Here is a 22500-nt window from a genome sequence, read left to right as displayed (position 1 = left end):
CTTCTCCATTTTTTTATTTTTTCCCCTCTCTTTTTCTCTTCAACTCGGTGTACCATGGTATTGTGACATCAATGAGTGATACTTCTTTTTGACTTTGTCAATCAACGTCACGTCTGGTCCTGTTTGCACGTATCACCCTATCCGTTCTGATACCATAGTCCCAGAGGATCTTGCCTGATCGTTTTCTATCACTCCCTCCAGGTTGGTTGGTGCTCGTACCCACTTATTACGCGAAAGGTAGACTGATGTTTCTTGCACAGGCTCCAGTGGAGGGCTTTTGCACTGAATCATGCCTCTTTTTGTACTGGGTTCTGTGCAAGTGCCGGACATTCGCTTGCTATGTGGTTTATGGTTTCATTTTTCGTATTGCACTTCCTACATATGGGAGAGATGATATTTCCGTCTATCGTTCTTTGAACAAATATCTGGTTCTTAGGGCCTGATCTTGTGCCGCTGTTATCATTCCTTCAGTTTCCTTCTTTAGCTCTCCCCTCTGTAGCCATTGCCATGTGTCATCGCTGGCTAGTTCTTTAGTCTGTTTCTCATGTATTGTCCGTGCATTGGTTGTTGTGCCAGTCCTCTGTTTTTTGTCTGTCATTCTCCTGTCTCTGTATATTTCTGGGTCTTCGTCTACTTTTATTAGTCCTTTCTTCCCATGCACTCTTTAGCCACTCATCTTCACTGGTTTTCAGATATTGCCTCCATGCTCTGTTCTCGATGTTTGACGCAGTCCTCTATACTTAGTAGTCCTCTTCCTCCTTCCTTTCGTGTTATGTATAGTCTGTCCGTATTTGCTCTTGGGTGTAGTGCTTTGTGTATTGTCATATGTTTCCTGGTTTTCTCGATCTATGCTGCGGAGTTCTGCCTTCGTCCATTCCACTATTCCTGCGCTGTATCTGATTACTGGCACTGCCAAGTGTTTATGGCTTTTATCATATTTCCGGCGTTGAGTTTTGACTTGAGTATCGCCTTAAGTCTCTGCAGTATATTTTCCTGATCGTGTCCTTCATCTCTTGGTGTTTTATATCCCCTCCTTCCATTATTCCCAGGTATTTGTATCCTGTCTCATCTATGTGTTTGATGTTGCTCCCATCTGGTAGCTTTATCCCTTCAGTTCTCGTTACTTTGCCTTTTTGTATGTTGACTAAGGCTCATTTTTCTATTCCAAACTCATCCTGATGTCCCCAGATACAATCCTTACAGTCTGGATTAGGATATCTATTTCCTTGATGCTCTTACCATACAACTTGATGTCGTCCATGAGCATCAGATGGTTAATTCTGGTTATTATTATTATTATTATTATTATTATTATTATTATTATTATGATTATATTATATTATTATTATTTTTCTAAATCAGATTTTATTTGTTGCTATTTTAATTATTATTATTAATATTTTTGGTCTATCACAATCCTCCAATTCGACTGGGTGGTATTATAGTGGTGGGGTTCCGGGTTGTATCCCCACATTATAAATACCACCCAGTCGAATTGGAGGACGTGACAGACCAAAAAATAAATTATTATTATTGTCTATTATTATTATTATAATTATTATTATTATTATTATATTATTTTTTTTTTTTTTTTTTTTTTTTGCTCTATCACAGTCCTCCAATTCGGCTGGGTGGTATTTATAGTGTGGGGTTCCGGGTTGCATCCTGCCTCCTTAGGAGTCCATCACTTTTCTTACTATGTGTGCCGTTTCTAGATCACAAACTCTTCTGCATGAACCTGGAGCTACTTCAGCCTCTAGATTTTTCTAGATTCCTTTTCAGGGATCTTGGGATCGTGCCTAGTGCTCTATGATTATGGGTACGATTTCCACTGGCATATCCCATATCCTTCTTATTCTATTTTCAGATCTTGATACTTTATCAATTTTTTCCCTCTCTTTCTCTTCAACTCTGGTGTCCCATGGTATTGCGACATCAATGAGTGATACTTTCTTCTTGACTTTGTCAATCAACGTCACGTCTGGTCTATTTGCACGTATCACCCTATCCGTTCTGATACCATAGTCCAGAGGATCTTGCCTGATCGTTTTCTATCACCTTCCCCTCAGGTTTGGTGCTCGTACCACTTATTACTGCAAGGGGTAGCTGATGTTTCTTGCAACAGGCTCCAGTGGAGGGCTTTTGCCACTGAATCATGCCTCTTTTTGTACTGGTTCTGTGCAAGTGCCGGGGCATTCACTTGCTATGTGGTTTATGGTTTCATTTTCGTATTGCACTTCCTACATATGGGAGAGATGTTATTCCCGTCTATCGTACTTTGAACATATCTGTTCTTAGGGCCTGATCTTGTGCCGCTGTTATCATTCCTTCAGTTTCCTTCTTAGCTCTCCCCTCTGTAGCCATTGCCAATTGTCATCGCTGGCTAGTTCTTTAGTCTGTCTCATGTATTGTCCGTGCATTGGTTTGTTGTGCCGTCTCTGTTCTTTCTGTCTTTCTCCTGTCTCTGTATATTTCTGGGTCTTCGTCTACTTTTATTAGTCCTTCTTCCCATGCACTCTTTAGCCACTCGTCTTCACTGGTTTTCAGATATTGCCACCAGTGCTCTGTTTTCAATGTTGACGCAGTCCTCTATACTTAGTAGTCCTCTCCCTCCTTCCTTTCGTGTTATGTATAGTCTGTCCGTATTTGCTCTTGGGATGTAATGCTTTGTGTATTGTCATTTGTTTCCATGGCTGGTTTTCTGATCATATGCTGCGGAGTTCTGCCTTCGTCCATTCCACTATCCTGCGCTGTATCTGATTACTGGCACTGCCCATGTGTTTATTTATGGCTTTTATCATATTCCGGGCGTTGAGTTTTGACTTGAGTATCGCCTTGATCTCTGCATATATTCTTTCCTGATCGTGTCCTTCATCTCTTGGTGTTTTATAATCTCTCTCCTTCCATTATTCCCAGGTATTTGTATCCTGTCTCATCTATGTGTTTGATGTTGCTCCCATCTGGTAGGGGGAGCTTTATCCCTTCAGTTCTCGTTACTTTGCCTTTTGTATGTTGACTAAGGCGCATTTTTCTATTCCAAACTCCATTCTGATGTCCCCAGATACAATCCTTACAGTCTGGATTAGGGTATCTATTTCCTTGATGCTCTTACCATACAGCTTGATGTCGTCCATGAACATCAGATGGTTGATTTGTTGCCTCTTTTCTTGAGTTGGTACCCGGCATCCATCTTCTGTAGTACTTTTGACATGGGAATCATGGCTACTACGAAGAGTAGTGGGGACAGTGAGTCGCCCTGGAAGATCCCTCTCCTGATAACCTAACCTCGGCTAGTCTTATTCCAGAGCTTGTAAGTATTGTATTCCAGTTGCGCATTGTATTTTTGAGGAAGCTGATGGTATTTTCTCTGCCCCATATATTTTCAGGCACTTTATTAGCCATGTGTGTGGTATCATGTCGAAGGCTTTCTTATAGTCTATCCATGCATGCTTAGGTTGGTTTTAATTCTCCTACGTTTTTCATTACCATTTTGTCTATCAGGAGCTGGTCCTTTTGTGCCCCTACACTTCCTTCTGCAGCCTTCTGTTGGTAGGGGATGTGTTTGTTCTCTCCTCTAGGTAGTTGTATAGCCTTTCACTGATGAGTACCTATTAGTAACTTCCACATTATTGTAGGCAGGTCGGTGATAGGCCTGTAGTTACTGGCTATATTTCCCTTACTCTTGTCTTTTTGTACTAAGGATGTTCTTCCTGTGGTCATCCATTTGGGTGCTTGGTGATTTGAGATACAATGCTGGAGTTGTTCTGCTATTCGTGGGTGTAGGGCCTTGAAGTTTTTGAGCCAGTATCCATGGACTTCATCGGGACCTGGAGTTTTCCAGTTGGCATTTTCTTTATTATTATTATTATTATTATTATTATTATTATTATTATTATTATTATTATTATATTATTATTATTATTATTATTATTATTATTATTATCATATATAACTGCCTTTAGAACGCGATATAAATCAGAAAACTGTTAATATCCTCAACATTATTATTATTTTTAGTTTACCCCCTCAGAACCAGCCATTAAAAATCAAGCATTTATTTGCAATTCTCCTGCCGTGACAGGTGTTTGCAACACGAATCAACCATTCCCTGTCAGGGCACCACAAATCACTGCGCTCAAAGACTCCACCCGTGTGTGTAAATAATATCTCTAAGCTGGACCCAGGTATAAAAATGATTCCGATAGCAACTGCGTTTTTGACAGGAAGCATTTGTACCCAAGGCACTTAACGCCCAGGTTTGAAGGGAGATAAAAAAAAAAAAGATGGACCTACGTAATATGTATATCTAAATATATATATATATATATATATATATTATATATCTATATATATATAGATATATAATATATGTATGTGCGTGTGTGTGTACATAGATAAATGTGTAAATATATAAGTGTTAAGTGTTCCATTTTAAGGCTAAAAAGACTTATATATATATGTATATGATGTATATATATATATATATGATATATATATATATATATATATATATATATATATATATATATATATATATGTGTGTGGTGTGTGTGTGTGTGTATACATATATATATATATATATTATATATATATATATATAATATATATACATAGACATATATAATAAAAACAACTCATACCAAAATAAAAATTAAAATACAAATTGTGATAAAAATATAAAATTTAAAAAAAACCTACACTTGAATACAAGAAGAGGAGACACACCTACTACTATATGTCCAACGAGAAAAAAAAATCGAGCATCTAACAAGGACGCTTTGGGTCCACAGAAATCTCACGACAGAATAATCACATTTTACGTTTACATTTATTTACAAGTTCTCGTCCATCAGAGAATTCAGGGTTCGAAAGTTTGACCCCTGCTCTGAAGCAGAGACCGAGATGGGGATCTATTCTCCTCCTCGGGAACTCCAGTTAGCATTCGACTCGAGTCTCAAGGTCGCATCTGGGGCTATGAAATTGTTCATCACACAAGAGGTCGTTACTGGGTCGAGTCTTTCTCTAACAAGGATTTGATGATGGAAAATTTCGTAAATTCATCATAATTTTGTAAATTCACAAAAATATTTATATATTGTTTATCACACAAGAGGTCGTAACTGGATTGAGTCTTTCTTTAACAAGGATTTGACGATGGATATTTTGAAATTCATAATTTTGTAAATTCACAATTTTGTAACTTCATAATTTCGTAAATTCACAATTTAGTAAATTCATAACTTTGTAAATTCATAATTTTGAAAATTCATAATATTTTGTAAATTCATAATTTTGGATATTCACAGTTTTGTAAATTCACAAAAATATTTATATTAAGTTCTTTTTGTTTGTGTTTTGTTCCAGAGTCGATACGAAGTTTCGGAAAGAATAACACGAAGAGAGAAATTCCTACTTCAGGCAATTCTGCAAGGTATAACTTCGCGAAAGTAATTATATTTAGGTTATTTTATTAACGTTTTGTTTCTGAATTGAATACGAAACTTCCAAACTAATATTAATAAGAAAACATCCATCTTCAGATTCAAGATCAAAAGGCACTTACCAGATAAGCAACGAAAATGAATTTGGCACAGTTCAGTCCAGCGATTATTCCTTCCTAGGTGGAATTAGTCTTGATAAAAAAAAAAAAAAAAAAAAAAAAACGCCAGATGCGTGAAGGATACGCACGTCAACTTTCTTAAAGTGGAAAAACACACACACACACATACACACACACACACACACACATAAAACACAGAATGAATGGATACCGGGAAACCAAAGTTAATTGTGTACGTACGTCAGTTTTCCTAGTGGGAAAAACACAAACGAAAAACACATGAAAAAAAAAAAACACAGAATTAATGGATTCCGGGAAATCAAGGCTAATGACGCTCTTAATGGCTGTTTTTGGAAAAATTTTGGTAAACGCTTCCTCGGCTCATCCTAAAAAATATAAAAATAAAATAAAATAATTTATACAAAAGACACTCTACATTCCTGGTGTGAGTGGAGTCTTCCGAGAATTATTATTATCATTATTATTATTATTATTGGAAGAATAAAATAAAACGATAATAAAATTAGAGAAAATAAAACAAAAATAAAAATCAAGAAATATCAAACTAAACGAAGTGTGCATGATTAAAATAGAAAGAAAAAGGACATGAAATGGAATAATAAAAAAAAAGTGTAAAAGTTGAATTAAAAATAGAAAATGTAAAAAATAAAAATAAAAATAAAAATTAAAAACGAATGTAAAATAAGATTATTATTATTATATTATCATATTCCTCGTCCTCCCCCTCCAACTCCTCCCCTTCTCCTCCTCTCCCCTCCCCTTCCCCCTCCCCCTCCTCATCCTAGTGAATGCACGTAGTAGTAGGATTCTTGACATCAATATACCATTTTGCTGGCCTTCGAGAAAGAAAACATCCTTATATATTTATATAAATATATATATATTTATAAATAAAATTTCTAAGAAAATTATCAACCGATTCACTCAAGGATTGCAGGGCCAAAAACAGCTCTCAAATTATCAGTATAATGATTTGGATTCCTTAAAAACCAAGTTTAAAAAGAGACGAGGAGGACGTCTCAATTATATAATGTTTTTACTCTGAAATACAATACTCTCGAGTATTTAAGAGTCATTTTGCTGTTTTCTGAAATTTAACAAAGCGGTATACATTTCTATCTACGGTCTTGTACTATGTGTGTTGCGAAGTGGAATATATAATGTATTTATGAATGCTTGAAATGAAGTACATGTATAAGTATATACATACACACACACACACACACACACACACACATATATATAAATATAATATAAATTATATATATATATATATATATATATATATAATATAGGTATATATATATATCATTCGAGCTACAAATGTCCTTTAATATCTAAATTCAATCTACCTTCGGAATTTGATATATTTTCATATATGTACCGAAGGGGAATTTTTCAGTTGATAATAATTTCGTCCCCCCATGGGATCGAACCACCGTCTAAGTGGACGAGAACGAAATCAGGACAGACAGTGACGCTATCCAATCAGCCAACAGAGATGCTCTGTAGCTCGAATGATATATAAATGAATCACGGTTCGATGTGATAATTACTTCATATATTAGATATATATATAATATATATATATATATATATATATTCAATAATTTATATATATACCATAGATATATATATATAATATATAATATATATATTATATATTATATATATGTATATATATATGTATATAGATAATATATATATTATATATATTATATGATATCTATATAATTAATAATTAATATATAGATATATATTATATCTATATATCCTATATATATATGATATATATATATATATATCATATATATAGAATATATATATATATATATATATTATATATATATATATATCTAATTATATATTATTATATATATTATATATATATATCTATATATTAGATATATATGATATATATATTATATATATAATATATATATATATATACTATATATATATATATATATACGTAAGATATTATCTATATATATATATATATATAATATAATATATATATTATATATATATCTATATATATATATATATATATATATATATATATATTATATATATATATATATATATACAAAAACGAATATCTCAATATTATGTACAAGGAATGTTACGAAGCCTTCCCCCCTTGACAAAAAGAACATTAATATTCCGTAAGCCAACAGATTTTCAGAAAAATCCCCCATAAGCTACATCGTACGAAGAAAAAAAATTCACTTATCAATAAACAAACGCCATAAATCTTACAAACTAAAATGTAAACAAGATAAGACCCACGCCTAATTGAGCGCATGGCGGGAATATCAATCATATTTTAGAGACTCCTGGACAATAACAATTTGTCTTATTTAGCCGAGAGATAATAAACTGTCCCATTAAGCTGATAATTAAAAAAACAAACCTTAGTCATTTCAGATCATAGGAACATTTTGCTCCTTATATATAACATCCACATTTAGCATGACAGGTCAGCAGGGGTCAAAATTTCTCACTGGGACTGGATTATGAAATTTTGGCCTAAGGCCAAGCGCTGACAGGGAAATTGAGTGTATAGGAGGTTATAATACGAGGAAAACCTTCTGCAACTAATAGGTCAGGGTTGTAGAAAGTAAGATGGAAGGAAGAGAAGTACGGTAAGAAAAATGAAAGGGGTTGCAGCTAGCGGCCCAAGGAACGCCACAAAGATCCTTACTAGAAGTAATACCTACACAGTTTCACAACCAGAAGTCCACTGACGCCTCTCTCTACCCTCCTTCGGGATCAACAACCCCTGAATGAATGTTTAGGCGACGTCCCGAACGCTATTAACCGATAGGGCGCGTCACAGATGATGAATATTCTTAGGCTTTCTTTTGGCGTTCTGTCCCCCTAAAGGGGCTAGACGCTATAGGCCTATAGATCATTGAGACAAGGGAAGGATGAATAGTCGGATATACAGGAGCCTTTCACTTCGGAGAGCGTATCTTTATATAATTGTATAGGCATATACCGAATACTTTCACTTACGTACGGTGATTGAGGAATTATGTTTATAAAATTGAATGCTGAGAGAGAGAGAGAGAGAGAGAGAGAGAGAGAGAGAGAGAGAGAGAGGATCATGCAAGGTGTTTCCGCCTTTCCCTCAACAAAAGATAAGCACCTTCTTCTTCTTCCTTAACGGGAGAAGAACAGCAGCTTCTATAGGCCTTTCCACACTCCCTTTGGAGAGAAGGCTTATCGGCCTAACGGAAAATGAACATTTTCAACATGAGGTTGCAAAAACAACATTTTTACGTTAGCTGTAAACAGTTAAAAGCAGTTAGTGGCTTTCTGGTGCCGACTGCAAACAGCTCAAAGCAGTTAGTGGCTCTGGTGTATGCCAGTTTCATGGCCCGCCGTGGCCGCGGCTCATACAGCATTATACTGAGACCGCCGAAAGAGAAATTTATTTTCAGTAGCCTTGATTATACGATATACAGAAAACTCGATTGCGCCGAAGAAACCTCGGCGTATTTTTTACTTGTTGGTAATGCCTACAGTGCACTACGTGAGGTGTACTGAATGCACTAACACCCTGTGGGGAAGAGGGCAATTAGGGATTACCCAATTACAAGTGTGTCCATAAAGTCCCAGTACCATTACAAGTTATTGCTTGTAATGGTACTGGGACTTTATGGACACCCTGTATAACTAAATTCAACCAGTGCTAAAGTCTTAGTAATTGACAGGCAATCAGAAAGGGAAAAAAATCCGTTTCAGGCCCGTTTCTAAGCCCTCACGTGGAGGCAATGAGTGCAACAACAGGAGGACACATCATATAATATGATTTAGTGAATCAGGAGGCTTCAGGGAGAGCTGATGTTGCTAGGAGGCAACCATAGGCCTAAGCCTCTCCATACACGATCTCCCGGTAGGCAGAAACAAATGTATATTCTAGACCTAGTCAGATGTTTTGCAAAATCTATCAACTAAAATAATATTTTGCAAATAATAGAGTTCCACGTTTTGTTGACAGTTGGGCTATTAAATGACCTAAATAAAAAAAATATGCTAGTTTCTAAAATATTTTGGTTACCAACGTCCTGAAAAAGCTCTGGTTCCCACGAGCCACGAACTTCGAGAGAGAGAGAGAAAAAACACACATTTCCTCTGACGTAAAAGTCTTTTCTCTCATCTGATTCGAAATGCAGAGGGCGTCCACATCTCCATTACGAGTGTAACGAAGGGGGCCCCTTTCGGCCCTTCCTCTGAGGGACGCCATTGTGCGCCAAGCCACCGAATGACGTCAGAGGGACTTCGTCAGTGACGGCCTCCTCGTCTTTTTTTTTTTAGTCTAATAATCTCCGCCGTCCGTCTTCCGGACTTTCTTTTGGACTTTCCCGCCGAAGGCGTTCTCCACTGGGTCTCCTCCTGAATGGGGTATAAGAGCTGGGTATAGGCGTGATGAATGTGGGAGGAGGGTATAGGTGACGTACTAGGTAGGCCTAGGGCGTGATGATGATTCACGGTACCGCACCGGAGGAGGAGGAGGAGGAGGAGGAGGAGGAGGGAGTTGTGGTGGCAGGATGGCAGAGGCTCAGGAGGGAGACCACCAACAAGAAGGCTTCTCATGCGGGAGAAGAAGACGAAGAAGAAGGAGAAGAAAAAGAAGAGGAGGAGGAGGAGGAGGAGGAGGAGGAGGAGGAGGAGGATGAGGATGAGGAGGAAGATGCAGGAAGCGACGAAGGAGGAAAGGAAACAGTAAGGGTCTTGTGTTACAGCTGAAATCTGAATAGACTGTCTAATGTAACATCCTCTCTCTCTCTCTCTCTCTCTCTCTCTCTCTCTCTCTCTCTCTCTCGTTCGAAGGTTGCCGGGATATTAGGTAAGAATCATAACTTTATTTCTTGAAAAACTCTCCCTCTCTCTCTCTCTCTCTCTCTCTCTCTCTCAAAATACAAAATGACTTGTCATTGTCATTCACTCTAATGGCGTTTAATCTATGGACATTCACGCGGTGCACTGTAGGCATTAGTTGAAGTTCTCGCAGTGTCCCTTTTGGCCTCTGGCTAAAGCAGCCTCTGTCATCATTCCTTTTACTGTACTTCCGTGTTCGTAGTCTCATTCTTCCATCTGACTTTCCACTCTCTCTCTTAACAATTATTACATATCGTAATTGCGAGGCTTTCCTCCTGTTGGGTTGAATGACCTTTGGCCTAAATTCTATATTCTAATTCCAACCTTTGATTTCAGCCTTTGGAACAGCTTCCTGCATCCCTCGTTCTATATTCCAATTCCACCTCTGATTCTAACCTACGGAACAGCTTCCAGCATCCCTGGTATTATATTCCAATTCCAGTTCCAACCTTTTGGAACGGCTTTCTGCATATCTCGTTCTGTATTCCAAATCCAGTTCTAGACTTTGGAATTGATTCCTGCATCCATTGTTCTAGATTACAATTCTAGTTCTAATTCTAACCTCTGGAACTGATTCCTGCATCCCTCGTTCTATATTCCAATTCCAGTTCTAACCTGGAACTGCTTCCTGCATCCCTAGTTCTATATTCCAGTTCCAGTTCTGACCTCTGGAAATGCTCCCTGCATTCCTTGTTTTATATTTTAATTCCAATTCTTACCTGGAACTGCTCACTGCATTCCTCGTTCTATAGTCCAATTCCAATTCTAACCAAGAATTGCTTCCTGCATCCCTCGTTCTATATTCCAATTCCAGTTCTGACCTCTGGAACTGCTTCCTGCATCCTTCGTTCTATATTCCAATTCCAGTTCTAACTTGGAACCGCTTCCTGCATCCCTCGTTCTATATTGCAATTTCAGTTCTAATCTGAAACTGTTTCCTGCATCCCTCGTTTCATATTGCAATTCCAATTCTAACCTGGAATCGCTTTCTGCATCCTTCGTTATATATTCCAGTTCCAGCTCTAACCTCTAGAACTGCTCCCTGCCTCACTCGTCGTTCTTAAAACTAGAAACAGACAGGCGCAGGTATTCCAGAGGTCAAGAAAGACGAGGACCTCCTGGAAAGGTATCCTGTCGAATGACAGAAGAAGAAGAAGAAGAAGAAGAAGAAGAAGAAGAAGAAGAAACGACGCCACGGGTCATTGAGGTAACCACAACACAAGGCCCCTTGCTTCACTCGATCTTGGTGCCTTGTATCCAATTTCCCCGGGCAGGACGTCGATGCTTTCATTAATTATGACGAAATCATGAATGACGGCCGAATTTCTGTCTATAGGAGGGATAGGCCTGGACCGAAGGGGTTCCCCCCGTCCCCGAAAAGCGTGGTGACAATTATGAGGGTAATCCTTAATAAAAGAATGTTTATTATTATTATTATTATTATTATTATTATTATTATTATTATTATTATTATTTTATTATTATTATTATTATCTCGAGAGAGAGAGAGAGAGAGCATTTATGTAAAAAGTGGAAAGACTTTAATTTAATACTTGGTATGATTTCGAAGTTCGACCTATCTCGTCCTCTCGGGGACGCGTGACGTCACAGCTTGATGGCGTCCATTCTTTCTAAAAAAAAAAATAGTTTTCACCCGAAGCTTTAGATTATTAATTACGATACATTAATTACAAGTGACAGCACGATGTGTCTTTAATAATACACACACACACACACACACACACACACACAGACACACACACACACACACACACACACACACATATATATATATATATATATATAGTATATATATATATATATATATATATATACACAAACGTATATTACGTAACTGTATATTAATGGCTAACATAATTGGGATGCACGAAGTATTTACACAATACTAAGAAAAAAGTCAGACATAGGTCAAAAATATGACCTAAAGGAAAAATGTTTCGTAGCATATATTTCATAAATAAATAAATAAATAAGTAGATATATAAATTATATGTATATATATATAATCTATATACAGAGATATATTATATATAAATATATATATTATGAATATATAGATATAATGTTTATATTATATATATATATATATATATATATATATATATATATATATATATACATATATATATATATAACTATATAGTAGATAGATATATATAGATATATATATATATATAAAGATATACTATATATATATATATATATATAATAGATAGATAGATAGATAGATATATATATATATATATATAATATATATATATATTATATATAGATATATATATATATATATATATATATGCATGTATACATATAAACTCCACAATTCCCCAAGTAAGTAAAGACCACACACGAAATCAGAGGAAAAAATACTAAATTCTCAAGGTCAATGGACATAAAACTACACAAAAAAAAAAAAAAAAAAAAAGTTAAAATGTGGCAGAAATATGGCCCAGACATCCTTGAAAAATGAGACGACACAAACAAACTAAAAAAATAAAAAATAAAAAAAAGAGACGTGAAGGAAGCAGGAAAATGTCTGAGAGAGAGAGAGAGAGAGAGAGAGAGAGAGAGAGAGAGAGAGCTCACAGCCAATCGTCTTAATGTTGACACGAGATTAAAAGTTGTATTTCCACGGCGGCTCCAAAAGATCCCGGATACTTTGATGACTGATAATTGGTGGTTAATTCATCTCTCTCTCTCTCTCTCTCTCTCTCTCTCTCTCTCTCTCCGTTAGGTCTACGTGGAATTTTTACAATTCTTCTTCCAACATAGTAATATAACCTTTCAAGTTGCCTCTCTCTCTCTCTCTCTCTCTCTCTCTCTCTCTCTCTCTCTCTCTCTCCTTTTCCTACAAAATTATATAATTACCCAAATCCAGACAACCTAGTTTTCTGGAGAAAAAAAAAAAAAACTTTCTTTTTATCATTTCCGCCTCTTTGAGAATGGTGCCATCACTTGTACACACCTTTTCCCCACCCCCTAAAAAACCCCTCCCCCCCCAAAAAAAAAAAAAATATATGAATAAAGCTAAGAGGTGTGAATACGTTTTGTTCTGGGTGTTACTCAAAGAACTTTGGGAAACTGACCTAATATGAAACTATATATGTAACACTACGAAACAAATAGGGAATATTCATATGAATAAAATGGGTGGGCAGATATATAAGAGAGGGAAGGAATAATAAAAAATGAAAATGGGCATGACAGAGAAGGGTATGGGTCTTGCAACCCCATCCTAAAAGATTATGCTATAAAATAACGACGTTTGGAGCTACCCATCTCTATAATAGTAAAAGATACTTATCTATATATATATAATATATCTATATATATATATATATATATATATATATATATATATATATAGTGGTGCACGCATGTAATCAATGAGAAAATGTATCAATACAAAATGTAAAAATACAAAGCTAAGTGTGTTTTATAAATACATATAGTATGTATGTCTATGCGAGTAATACAAGACATACACATCAACAAACTTCTTAAATATGTATGAAAGACGAACAGGCAGAATTCAGATATCCCAAAAGAAACATGAAAATAAAGAGAAAAAAAGAAGAAAAAATACTCAAGAAAAATTCCCATTCATAAATAGGACTTCTCTGAGAGATGGTAGACTTACAACTCCACTCTCTCTCTCTCTCTCTCTCTCTCTCTCTCTCTCTCTCTCTCTCTCTCTCTCTCTCAAATCATAATATCATCCAAACAAATTCTCTCTCACTCTCTTTTCTTTTTTACAAAATTATATTATAGCCTAAATCCTCTCTCTCTCTCTCTCTCTCTCTCTCTCTCTCTGCACAACTTTTCGAAGAGACCAATGACTTACTACTCAGCTCTCTCTCTCTCTCTCTCTCTCTCTCTCTCTCTCTCTCTGCACAACTTCTCGAAGAGACCAATGACTTACTACTCAGCCTTTCTCTCTCTCTCTCGTAGTAGTCATCTTGCTTGGTGAGACGTTCCTGGTCGAAGTCAGATTAATCAACAAATATCACAAGTTTAACATACGTCTAGAATTTGAGAAATATCTAGAAGTGTTCGTGAACTATCGGTGATAAGATTAGTGTGGAAATAGTAGGATAAAGCGTCTTCTAAGTTAGTTTATCAAGTGAAATACTGTAAATCAGAACAAGATGGCAGTAAGCTCCAACTGCGGAAAAAAATGGCGAGATTTAGCTTGCTTGGCAGATTCGCAATACGATGAGGTAGCAGGAAGGGAACTGGCATTTCTGATCTATGAAATCAGCAACAGTCCTAACCAAAAAGATACAAAATCATTCATAGATATATTAGAAGGATACAATCCTTCAAACTGGAACAAATCAAATGAAAACATCTTGAAAATAATTGAAGAAGTTCCAAATAAAATCCAAGTGGTCAAGAGACTCATAAAGAAAATATACATAAACCAACATATCGACAAAGAAAATGAATAAAGTGAAACCTTGTGAATATCCTAATGATGCATTGGAAAAGAATGCCAAAAGCATGTAAACTGTGTAAGGTGTGGTATAGCATAAGTTAATCCACAAAACCTAATCAGAAAATGTGCTGCATGGCAAACATTCCGACCCATCCACAGTGTGCTGAGGTAATGCAAGATATGAGAAAAGACACAAGAATTTTTTGCTCAACATGTCTACCATGGATAGACAATGTTATTAAATCAAGATTGAATGTACAAATAGTTGAGGATGAAGAAGAAGAAGAAGAAGAGGAAGAAGAAGAAGAAGAAGAAGAAGAGGAAAACGTAAGAGAAGTAAACAAAACTGAAATGACAGAAAAAGATAAGGAAAACAAAGAACAAGATAAAAGTATGGATGCAGAGATACTCATTGATACTACATATGAGGCTATAAAGCAGCATACCTACGAAGAAAATAAATTACGATATGACAGCACAAAAGAAAATGCCGAAGAGGCTCTACCCAGATCTACACAATGACGGGAAAGAGGAAAAAATATACAAAAAAGACAAAGTCTGCAACCTTTTGAAAAGAGGAATTGCAGATATGGAGAAAAATGTTACTACAAACATCCTAAGGTATGTCACAACTATGAAATATATGGTAAATGTGCATACTTAGATGGATATGAGGATGATTGCAGAGATCTACATCCAAAAATATGCAAAAACCTAAAAGAAGGAAAGGATGTAAGTTCGACAAAAAAATGTAAATATATGCACCCGTAGCCATGAAAAATAATCAAATAAATAACCAATCAAGCAATAAAATCCAAAATAAGAAAGAAACAAATAAAGAGAGGAATGAAGAATATCAGGTAAAAGAAAAAAGCAAGCCATCAACGAGATATGCAGAGGTGCCAGCAAAAAATTTCAATGCATCAGCTCCAAGATTCTACTCAAGAGATAATAACTGTTTTTATTATGCAAGGGGATATTGCAGATATGGAGAAAATTGCAGATTCAGACACAAAATGAATAATTATGATGAAGGAAGAACAAATATTATGGAAAAGTTGGATTTTTAATGTCAGAATTTCTGGAAATGAAAAAAAGAACAACATACCAGAACAGGAAAGAGACATGGGAAAATCCTTATTACTACCAGTATTAAATGAAGGGAGAAAACACGCAAACCATCATAGTGATGAATGCGCAGGGTTTAGTTACGAGTAACTCAAAAAGAAAAATAGAGTACTTAGAAGAACTACCCAAATTGAAAAGAAAATAGATATAATGAAAATATAAGTGAAACCTGGTATTCCCAAGAGACTGGAATGATGATCAAATAAAAGGGTTTCAAACTTATAGATCAGATAGAAAAAATAGGAATCAAGGGGGAACCGCAATATATGGGAAAGACAAAAAACAAGGAAAAATATATGAGAAATATAGTAACTCAGAATGTGAACTAATAGCGGTAGAATTTGAATCTGAAAAATTAATGAACATAGTAATATATAGACCTCCTAATACTAATGAGTTTGACTTAATAATAGAAAAATTGGATGATATATGTAGAAATCACAAAGGACTGGACTATTCTCCTATCTGGAGACTTCAACTTTCCTTTCGTGACTGGAAAAGAAAACGAATAGGAGATTGTGGATGTACTTATACATATAAAAAGAGAGTAATAGTAGTGCAGAAGATAAGAGGCAATTCGAAAAGCTATTAGATATGCTACTAGAATACAACATTCAACAAATAAATCACCTGCCAACAAGAAAGGAAAATACTTTAGACCTAGTATTTGTGAACGAGATGAATTATGTTAAAGAAATAATAGTTTATAATGCGAGTATTTCAGACCATAATGTCATAGAATTAACAGTCCATTCCAAAGCAAGTGAAAACAGAGATAAGCAAGAAATGAAAAAGTGGGAAGGATATGGAAAATACAACTTCTACAGTAAAAATATAAAATGGTCAGAAATAAATGAAGAATTAAACAAAGATTGGGATATATTATATAAAATATTAGAGAAAATAGTGGATAAATATATACCGAAGAAGAAAAGTAAACATCAGTCATGCATACCAAGAGACAGAAGGATCTTGTTCCAGAAAATCAGAAAGTGGAAAAAAGGTCTAGCAAAAAAAAAAAAAATGCATGGAAAGTTATAGAACTAAAAGTAAGATAGAAAATGCAGAACAAAAGATTATACAATCAAAAGAAAATGAAAAACGGGACTTGGAAGAAAAAACCCTAGTAAATATTCAAGCAAAATCCCAAACTATTATACTCATAGCGAAGAAGATGAATAAAAGAAAGAATAGAAATAGGCCTCTAAGAATTGAAGGGAGATTAACGAATGAAAAAAAGGAAATTTGCAACATTACTGGCAGAACAACGCTATAAGAGAGAATTCAACCCCTAGAATAGAATAATGAAGATAATGATATAGAAGTAAGGGATGAAAATAGTGAATATTTAGCTGACATAGATATTAATGAAGCTGATATTGTGCAGGCTATTAATGAAATTAAAAATGGAGCTGCTGCAGGGCCTGATGGAATTCCTGCTATTTTGTTAAAGAAAGTAGTTCTTCTATCGCAAAGCCACTTGCAATATTATTAAGACAAAGATTAGATACAGGCAAGATTTATGATGAGCACAAAATTAGCATATATTACCCCTACTTTCAAAAGTGGATCAAGACTAGAGGCAAGTATTATAGGCCTGTGAGTCTAACATCACATATTATGAAAGTGTATGAAAGGGTAATGCAGAAAAGATATTATGAAACATTTAATAAAAAAATAATGTTTGTTTTAATAAAGGACAACATGGTTTCGTACCCGGAAAAAGTACACAAACCCAAACTGTTAGTCCACCGTGAGAACATATTCAAAAATATGAAAAGCGGAAATGAAAACAGATGTGGTTTATTTAGACTTTGCAAAAGCTTTTGATAAAGTAGACCATAGTATATTAGCGAAGAAAATTAGAAAACACAATATCGTGGATAAAGTAGGAAGATGGTTAAAAGAATTTTTTACACAACAGAAAAACAGATAGTTATTGCAAACGACGAGAAATCGGATGAAGCCAAGGTAATATCGTCCGGTGTGCCGCAATGGTACGGTGTAGCTGCAATACTGTTTGTTATTATGATTGAAGACATAGACAATAATGTTAAGGATTCTGTAGTGAGTAGTTTCGCAGATGACACAAGAATAAGTAGAGAAATTACTTGTGATGAAGATAGGAACGCTCTACAAAGAGACCTTAACAAAGTATATGATTGGGCAGAGGTAAATAGGATGGTATTTAACTCTGATAAATTTGAATCAATAAATTATGGAGACAGAGAAAGAAAGCTATATGCATATAAGGGACCTAATAATGAGACAATCACAAATAAGGAAGCAGTTAAAGACCTTGGTGTGATGATGAATAGGAACATGTTATGCAATGATCAAATAGCAACTCTGTTGGCAAAATGTAAAGCAAAAATGGGAATGTTGTTACGGCACTTCAAAAACAAGAAAAGCTGAACACATGATTATGCTTTATAAAACATATGTTCGTAGTCCACTTGAATATTGCAATATGATATGGTACCCACACTATCAAAAGGATATTGCACAAATAGAGTGTACAAAGGTCCTTTACAGCTAGAATAGAAGAAGTTAAAGACCTTGACTACTGGGAAAGACTACAATTCTTAAAATTATATAGTCTAGAAAGGAGAAGAGAACGCTACATGATAATTCAGGCATGGAAACAGATAGAAGGAATAGCAGAAAATATCATGGAACTAAAAATATCAGAAAGAGCAAAGCAGAGGTAGATTAATAGTGCCCAAAACTATCCACCGGAAAAATAAGGAAAGCACACAGAGGACATTAATCCACTACGCACCAGCATCGATAATGCAGCGTCTATTTCAATGCGTTGCCAGCTCATCTGAGGAATATATCAGGAGTGAGCGTAAGTTATGTTTAAGAATAAGCTCGACAAATATCTAAACTGCATCCCAGACCATCCAAGATTGGAAGATGCAAAATATACCGGAAGATGTACTAGCAACTCTCTGGTAGACATTAGAGGTGCCTCACACTGAGGGACCTGGGGCAACCCGAACAAGATGTAAGGTCTGTAAGGTAAGGTCTCTCTCTCTCTCTCTCTCTCTCTCTCTCTCTCTCTCTCTCTCTCTCTCGGGGCACCGTCTGGCAGCAATTGATTTACGACCTGACGGTGGTGAGTCCTACGAATGAATGAAGGAGAGAGAGAGCTCCCCTGAGAACAACGGATCCTTTTCCCGTACGTAGGAATGATGCGCAGGGAACAGCTCCCAGGAATGAGGTGTCTTACTTGAGAGAGAGAGAGAGAGAGAGAGAGAGAGAGAGAGAGAGAGAGAGAGAGAGAGAGAGAGGGAGAGAGAGAGGGGCCTACTTTACATATGTATGCAATAAATTATGACTTTATTTAATCAATTTAAAGATTATTCTTTTATATTTCAACGTAAGTGATAGGCTTGTATAGGTATGAGAGAGAGAGAGAGAGAGAGGAGAGAGAGAGAGAGAGAGAGTCCTACTTTACATATGCAATAAATTATGACTTTATTTATTTAATTTATAGATTATTCTGTATATTTCAACGTAAGTGATAGGCTTGTATAGGTATGAGAGAGAGAGAGAGAGAGAGAGAGAGGAGAGAGAGAATGCCAAATTAGACTACGACGTTTTAATAAGACAGGTCCTTGACGCACGTATAACAAAATATCATCTTCGACCTCTCCTCCTCAAATTTGGACAACGCACCCGACTGTTCTCCTTCGCCCTTGACACCCCCTCCCCTCCCCCCACCCCCTTCTCTCTCTCTCTCTCTCCTCTCTCTCTCTCTCTCTCTCTCTCCTAACATAGGCCCCTAACTACAAGGACCCCTAGTATATTGCTACCTCCTTTCAATAAATATCTTCATGCTTACCAAGGTAATAATAATAATAATAATAATAAAATAATAATAATAATAATAATAATAATAATAAATCTTATCAAATAAAAATTCCATAATGCCGCAGCTTAAAGAGATCAACAGTTGCAAACTGTAAAGCCACTTAGGCAGGTAGCGCCACTAGTGGACCCTCACGCGGAGCACTGTAGTCATAACTAACGGGTGTCTGCAGAGTCGCTTCTGCTCCAACTGGACCCACGTTTTTTACCTCAGAGAGAGAGAGAGAGAGAGAGAGAGAGAGAGAATCTTTCATGTCAAAATAAGGTTAGTCTGATGACACAATACAGGCAGTGTGCGATATGATTTCCATTTTGATCAAGACTCCAGTCCTTAGGTAATACGTAACGAGAGAGAGAGAGAGAGAGAGAGAGAGAGAGAGAGATTTCGAGCAAAGGAAGCAAAAGACAAAACGCCACTGGAAAAAAAGGCGAATATATAAACCGAACTTAAAAAAAAAAAAGGCCTTAAATCAAAACCAACGAGCCAACTAGTAGGTTAGTTGGTTGGCAAGCAAAGTCTTAAAGCACAGACAGGCAGACAGACAGACAGGCAGACAGGCAGACAGACAGACAGGCAGACAGTCAGACAGACAGTAAGTAAGTTTACAGTTCACTTGGAAATTGTAACTGAATACGAAACACTCGGCGAGATGAGAGTTCTTGCACAATTGCTTGTAATGCTGATACCTTACTGTGCAATGCAATGCAGTGTGTGTGTGTTTGTGTGTCGGTGTGTGTGTGTGAGTCATCGTATGCCCGTTGTTGTCTAGCCCCAGACAAAAGGACGTTGTTTGTCATTTGGGGGAGACCGAATTTTACTTGGGGGAAACAATAACTTTGGAAAAAATCACTTGGGTACAAATGACTTGGGAAAAAATTACTTCGGAAAAGATTACTTGGGTAAAAATCACTTGGGAAAAAGCACTTGAAAAAAAAATTACTTGGGAAACAATGACTTCCGAAATAATCACTTGGGAAAAATGACTTGGAAAACAATGACTTGGGAAATAATCACCTGGGAAAAAATTACTTGGAAACAATGACTGGGGTAAAAATGACTTGGGAAACAATGACGTCGGAAAAAATTACTGGAAATAATTACCAGGAAAAAAAAAGACTTGGTTGAAAATTACTTTGCAAAAAATGACTTGGGGAAACAATGACTTTTGAAAAACTGACTTAGGGGAAAAATTACTTTGAAAAAATCACTTGGGAATAAAGACTTAGGAAAAAATGACAGGAAAATTACTTGGGGAAAAACGACATAAGAAAAAAATGACAGGAAAAAAATTACTTAGGATAAATGAAGAGGAAAAAATTATTAAGGAAAATAACCTAGTGAAAAAATTACTTGGGATAACGACTTAGAAAAATTGACTCGGGGAAATTGCTTGAAAAAACTTAAGAAAAAATTACTAAGGGAAAAATTACTTAAAATGACTTAGGGAAAATAGAATAAAAAGGACTTTGGAAAAACATGACTTAGGGAAAAAAGGACTTGATTTAGTGAAAGAGGACTTAGAAAAACTTACTAAGGGAAATAAGGACTTAGGAACAAGTCGACTTAGAAATCAATGACTTTGGAAAAAAAATACTTAGGTAAAAAGGACTTAAGAAGAATGATTTTGGGAAAAAAGACGTTAGAAAACAAGGATTCAGGGAAGAAAGACTTATAAAATGACTTAATTAAGGAAAACAGGGAAAAAAGGCCTTGGGGAAAATAGATAAGAAAATATTAATTAGAGAAAAGGGACTTCAGAAACTGTTCCTGCCCTGAAGTTAAGTCATTCAAGCTATAGACTTTGAAACTGAATAATGACAGAACCAACTCTAAAAAGTGTGTGAAGAAAAATCAATAAATGCAATTACACCTTTCACGAATGTCTGACAAACAGTATTTCGGTAGTTTGACAGACAGGCGGACACACAAACAGATAGAAATAAACGTGACTGGTAGCTATCTATCGCTATATAAGACCTTTAACGCCAAAACATTAAGATATATAAGCCTAAAACCATTTCTCACTTTCACCTTTAACAGACAAATCAAAGGTGGAGACCTTTGCCCAAAACCTCCATGCACAGCTTCACCCACATCTTGCACACACACACACACACACACACACACACAGCAGACAAGACGTACATGCAACATGCAGCAAGCAAGCAAGTCGACTCGATCCTAAACAGCATCACTCACCTTCATCTTGCATGCAATGTCACGCTTCCTGGATATTAAAGTAGGGTCTTTTTCTTTCCTACCTTCCTACCTACCTACTCCTCCCTCTCCTTAAGGATACCTCATACTCAACCTTTCCCCTCTTCCTTTTCCTCACGGTACCTCTGAATTCAATTCGATTCCCCGCTCTGCCAACAAGGAATCAGAGGAATTTATTTCTGGTGACTGGAAATTAATTTCTCGACATGATGTGGTTCGGATCCCACAATAAGCTGTAGGTCCCGCTGCTGAGAAACCAATTGGTTCCTAGCCACGTAAAAATGTCTAATCCTTCGGGCCATCCCTAGGAGAGCTGTTAATCAGCTCAGTGGTCTGGTTAAACTGAGA

At 36.0% G+C, this 22500-nt stretch overlaps 1 protein-coding gene across 1 annotated transcript in view; it reads left to right on the top strand.

Annotated features, from left to right (window-relative positions):
* The first annotated feature begins 10069 nt into the window (after positions 1 to 10069).
* Positions 10070 to 22500, top strand: part of LOC135223202 (glutamic acid-rich protein-like) — a 17828-nt gene continuing 5397 nt past the window's right edge. The window contains exons 1-2 of the mRNA XM_064261706.1: positions 10070 to 10315; positions 11505 to 11678. Of these exons, the coding sequence (XP_064117776.1) occupies positions 10070 to 10315; positions 11505 to 11678 (420 nt within the window). The remainder of the gene's footprint in view (positions 10316 to 11504; positions 11679 to 22500) is intronic.

Source organism: Macrobrachium nipponense, chromosome 8 (genome assembly GCF_015104395.2).
Source record: "Macrobrachium nipponense isolate FS-2020 chromosome 8, ASM1510439v2, whole genome shotgun sequence".
NCBI lineage: Eukaryota > Metazoa > Arthropoda > Malacostraca > Decapoda > Palaemonidae > Macrobrachium > Macrobrachium nipponense.
The sequence above is the reverse complement of the archived record's forward strand: the minus strand, read 5'-3'. Positions and strand labels throughout refer to the sequence as shown.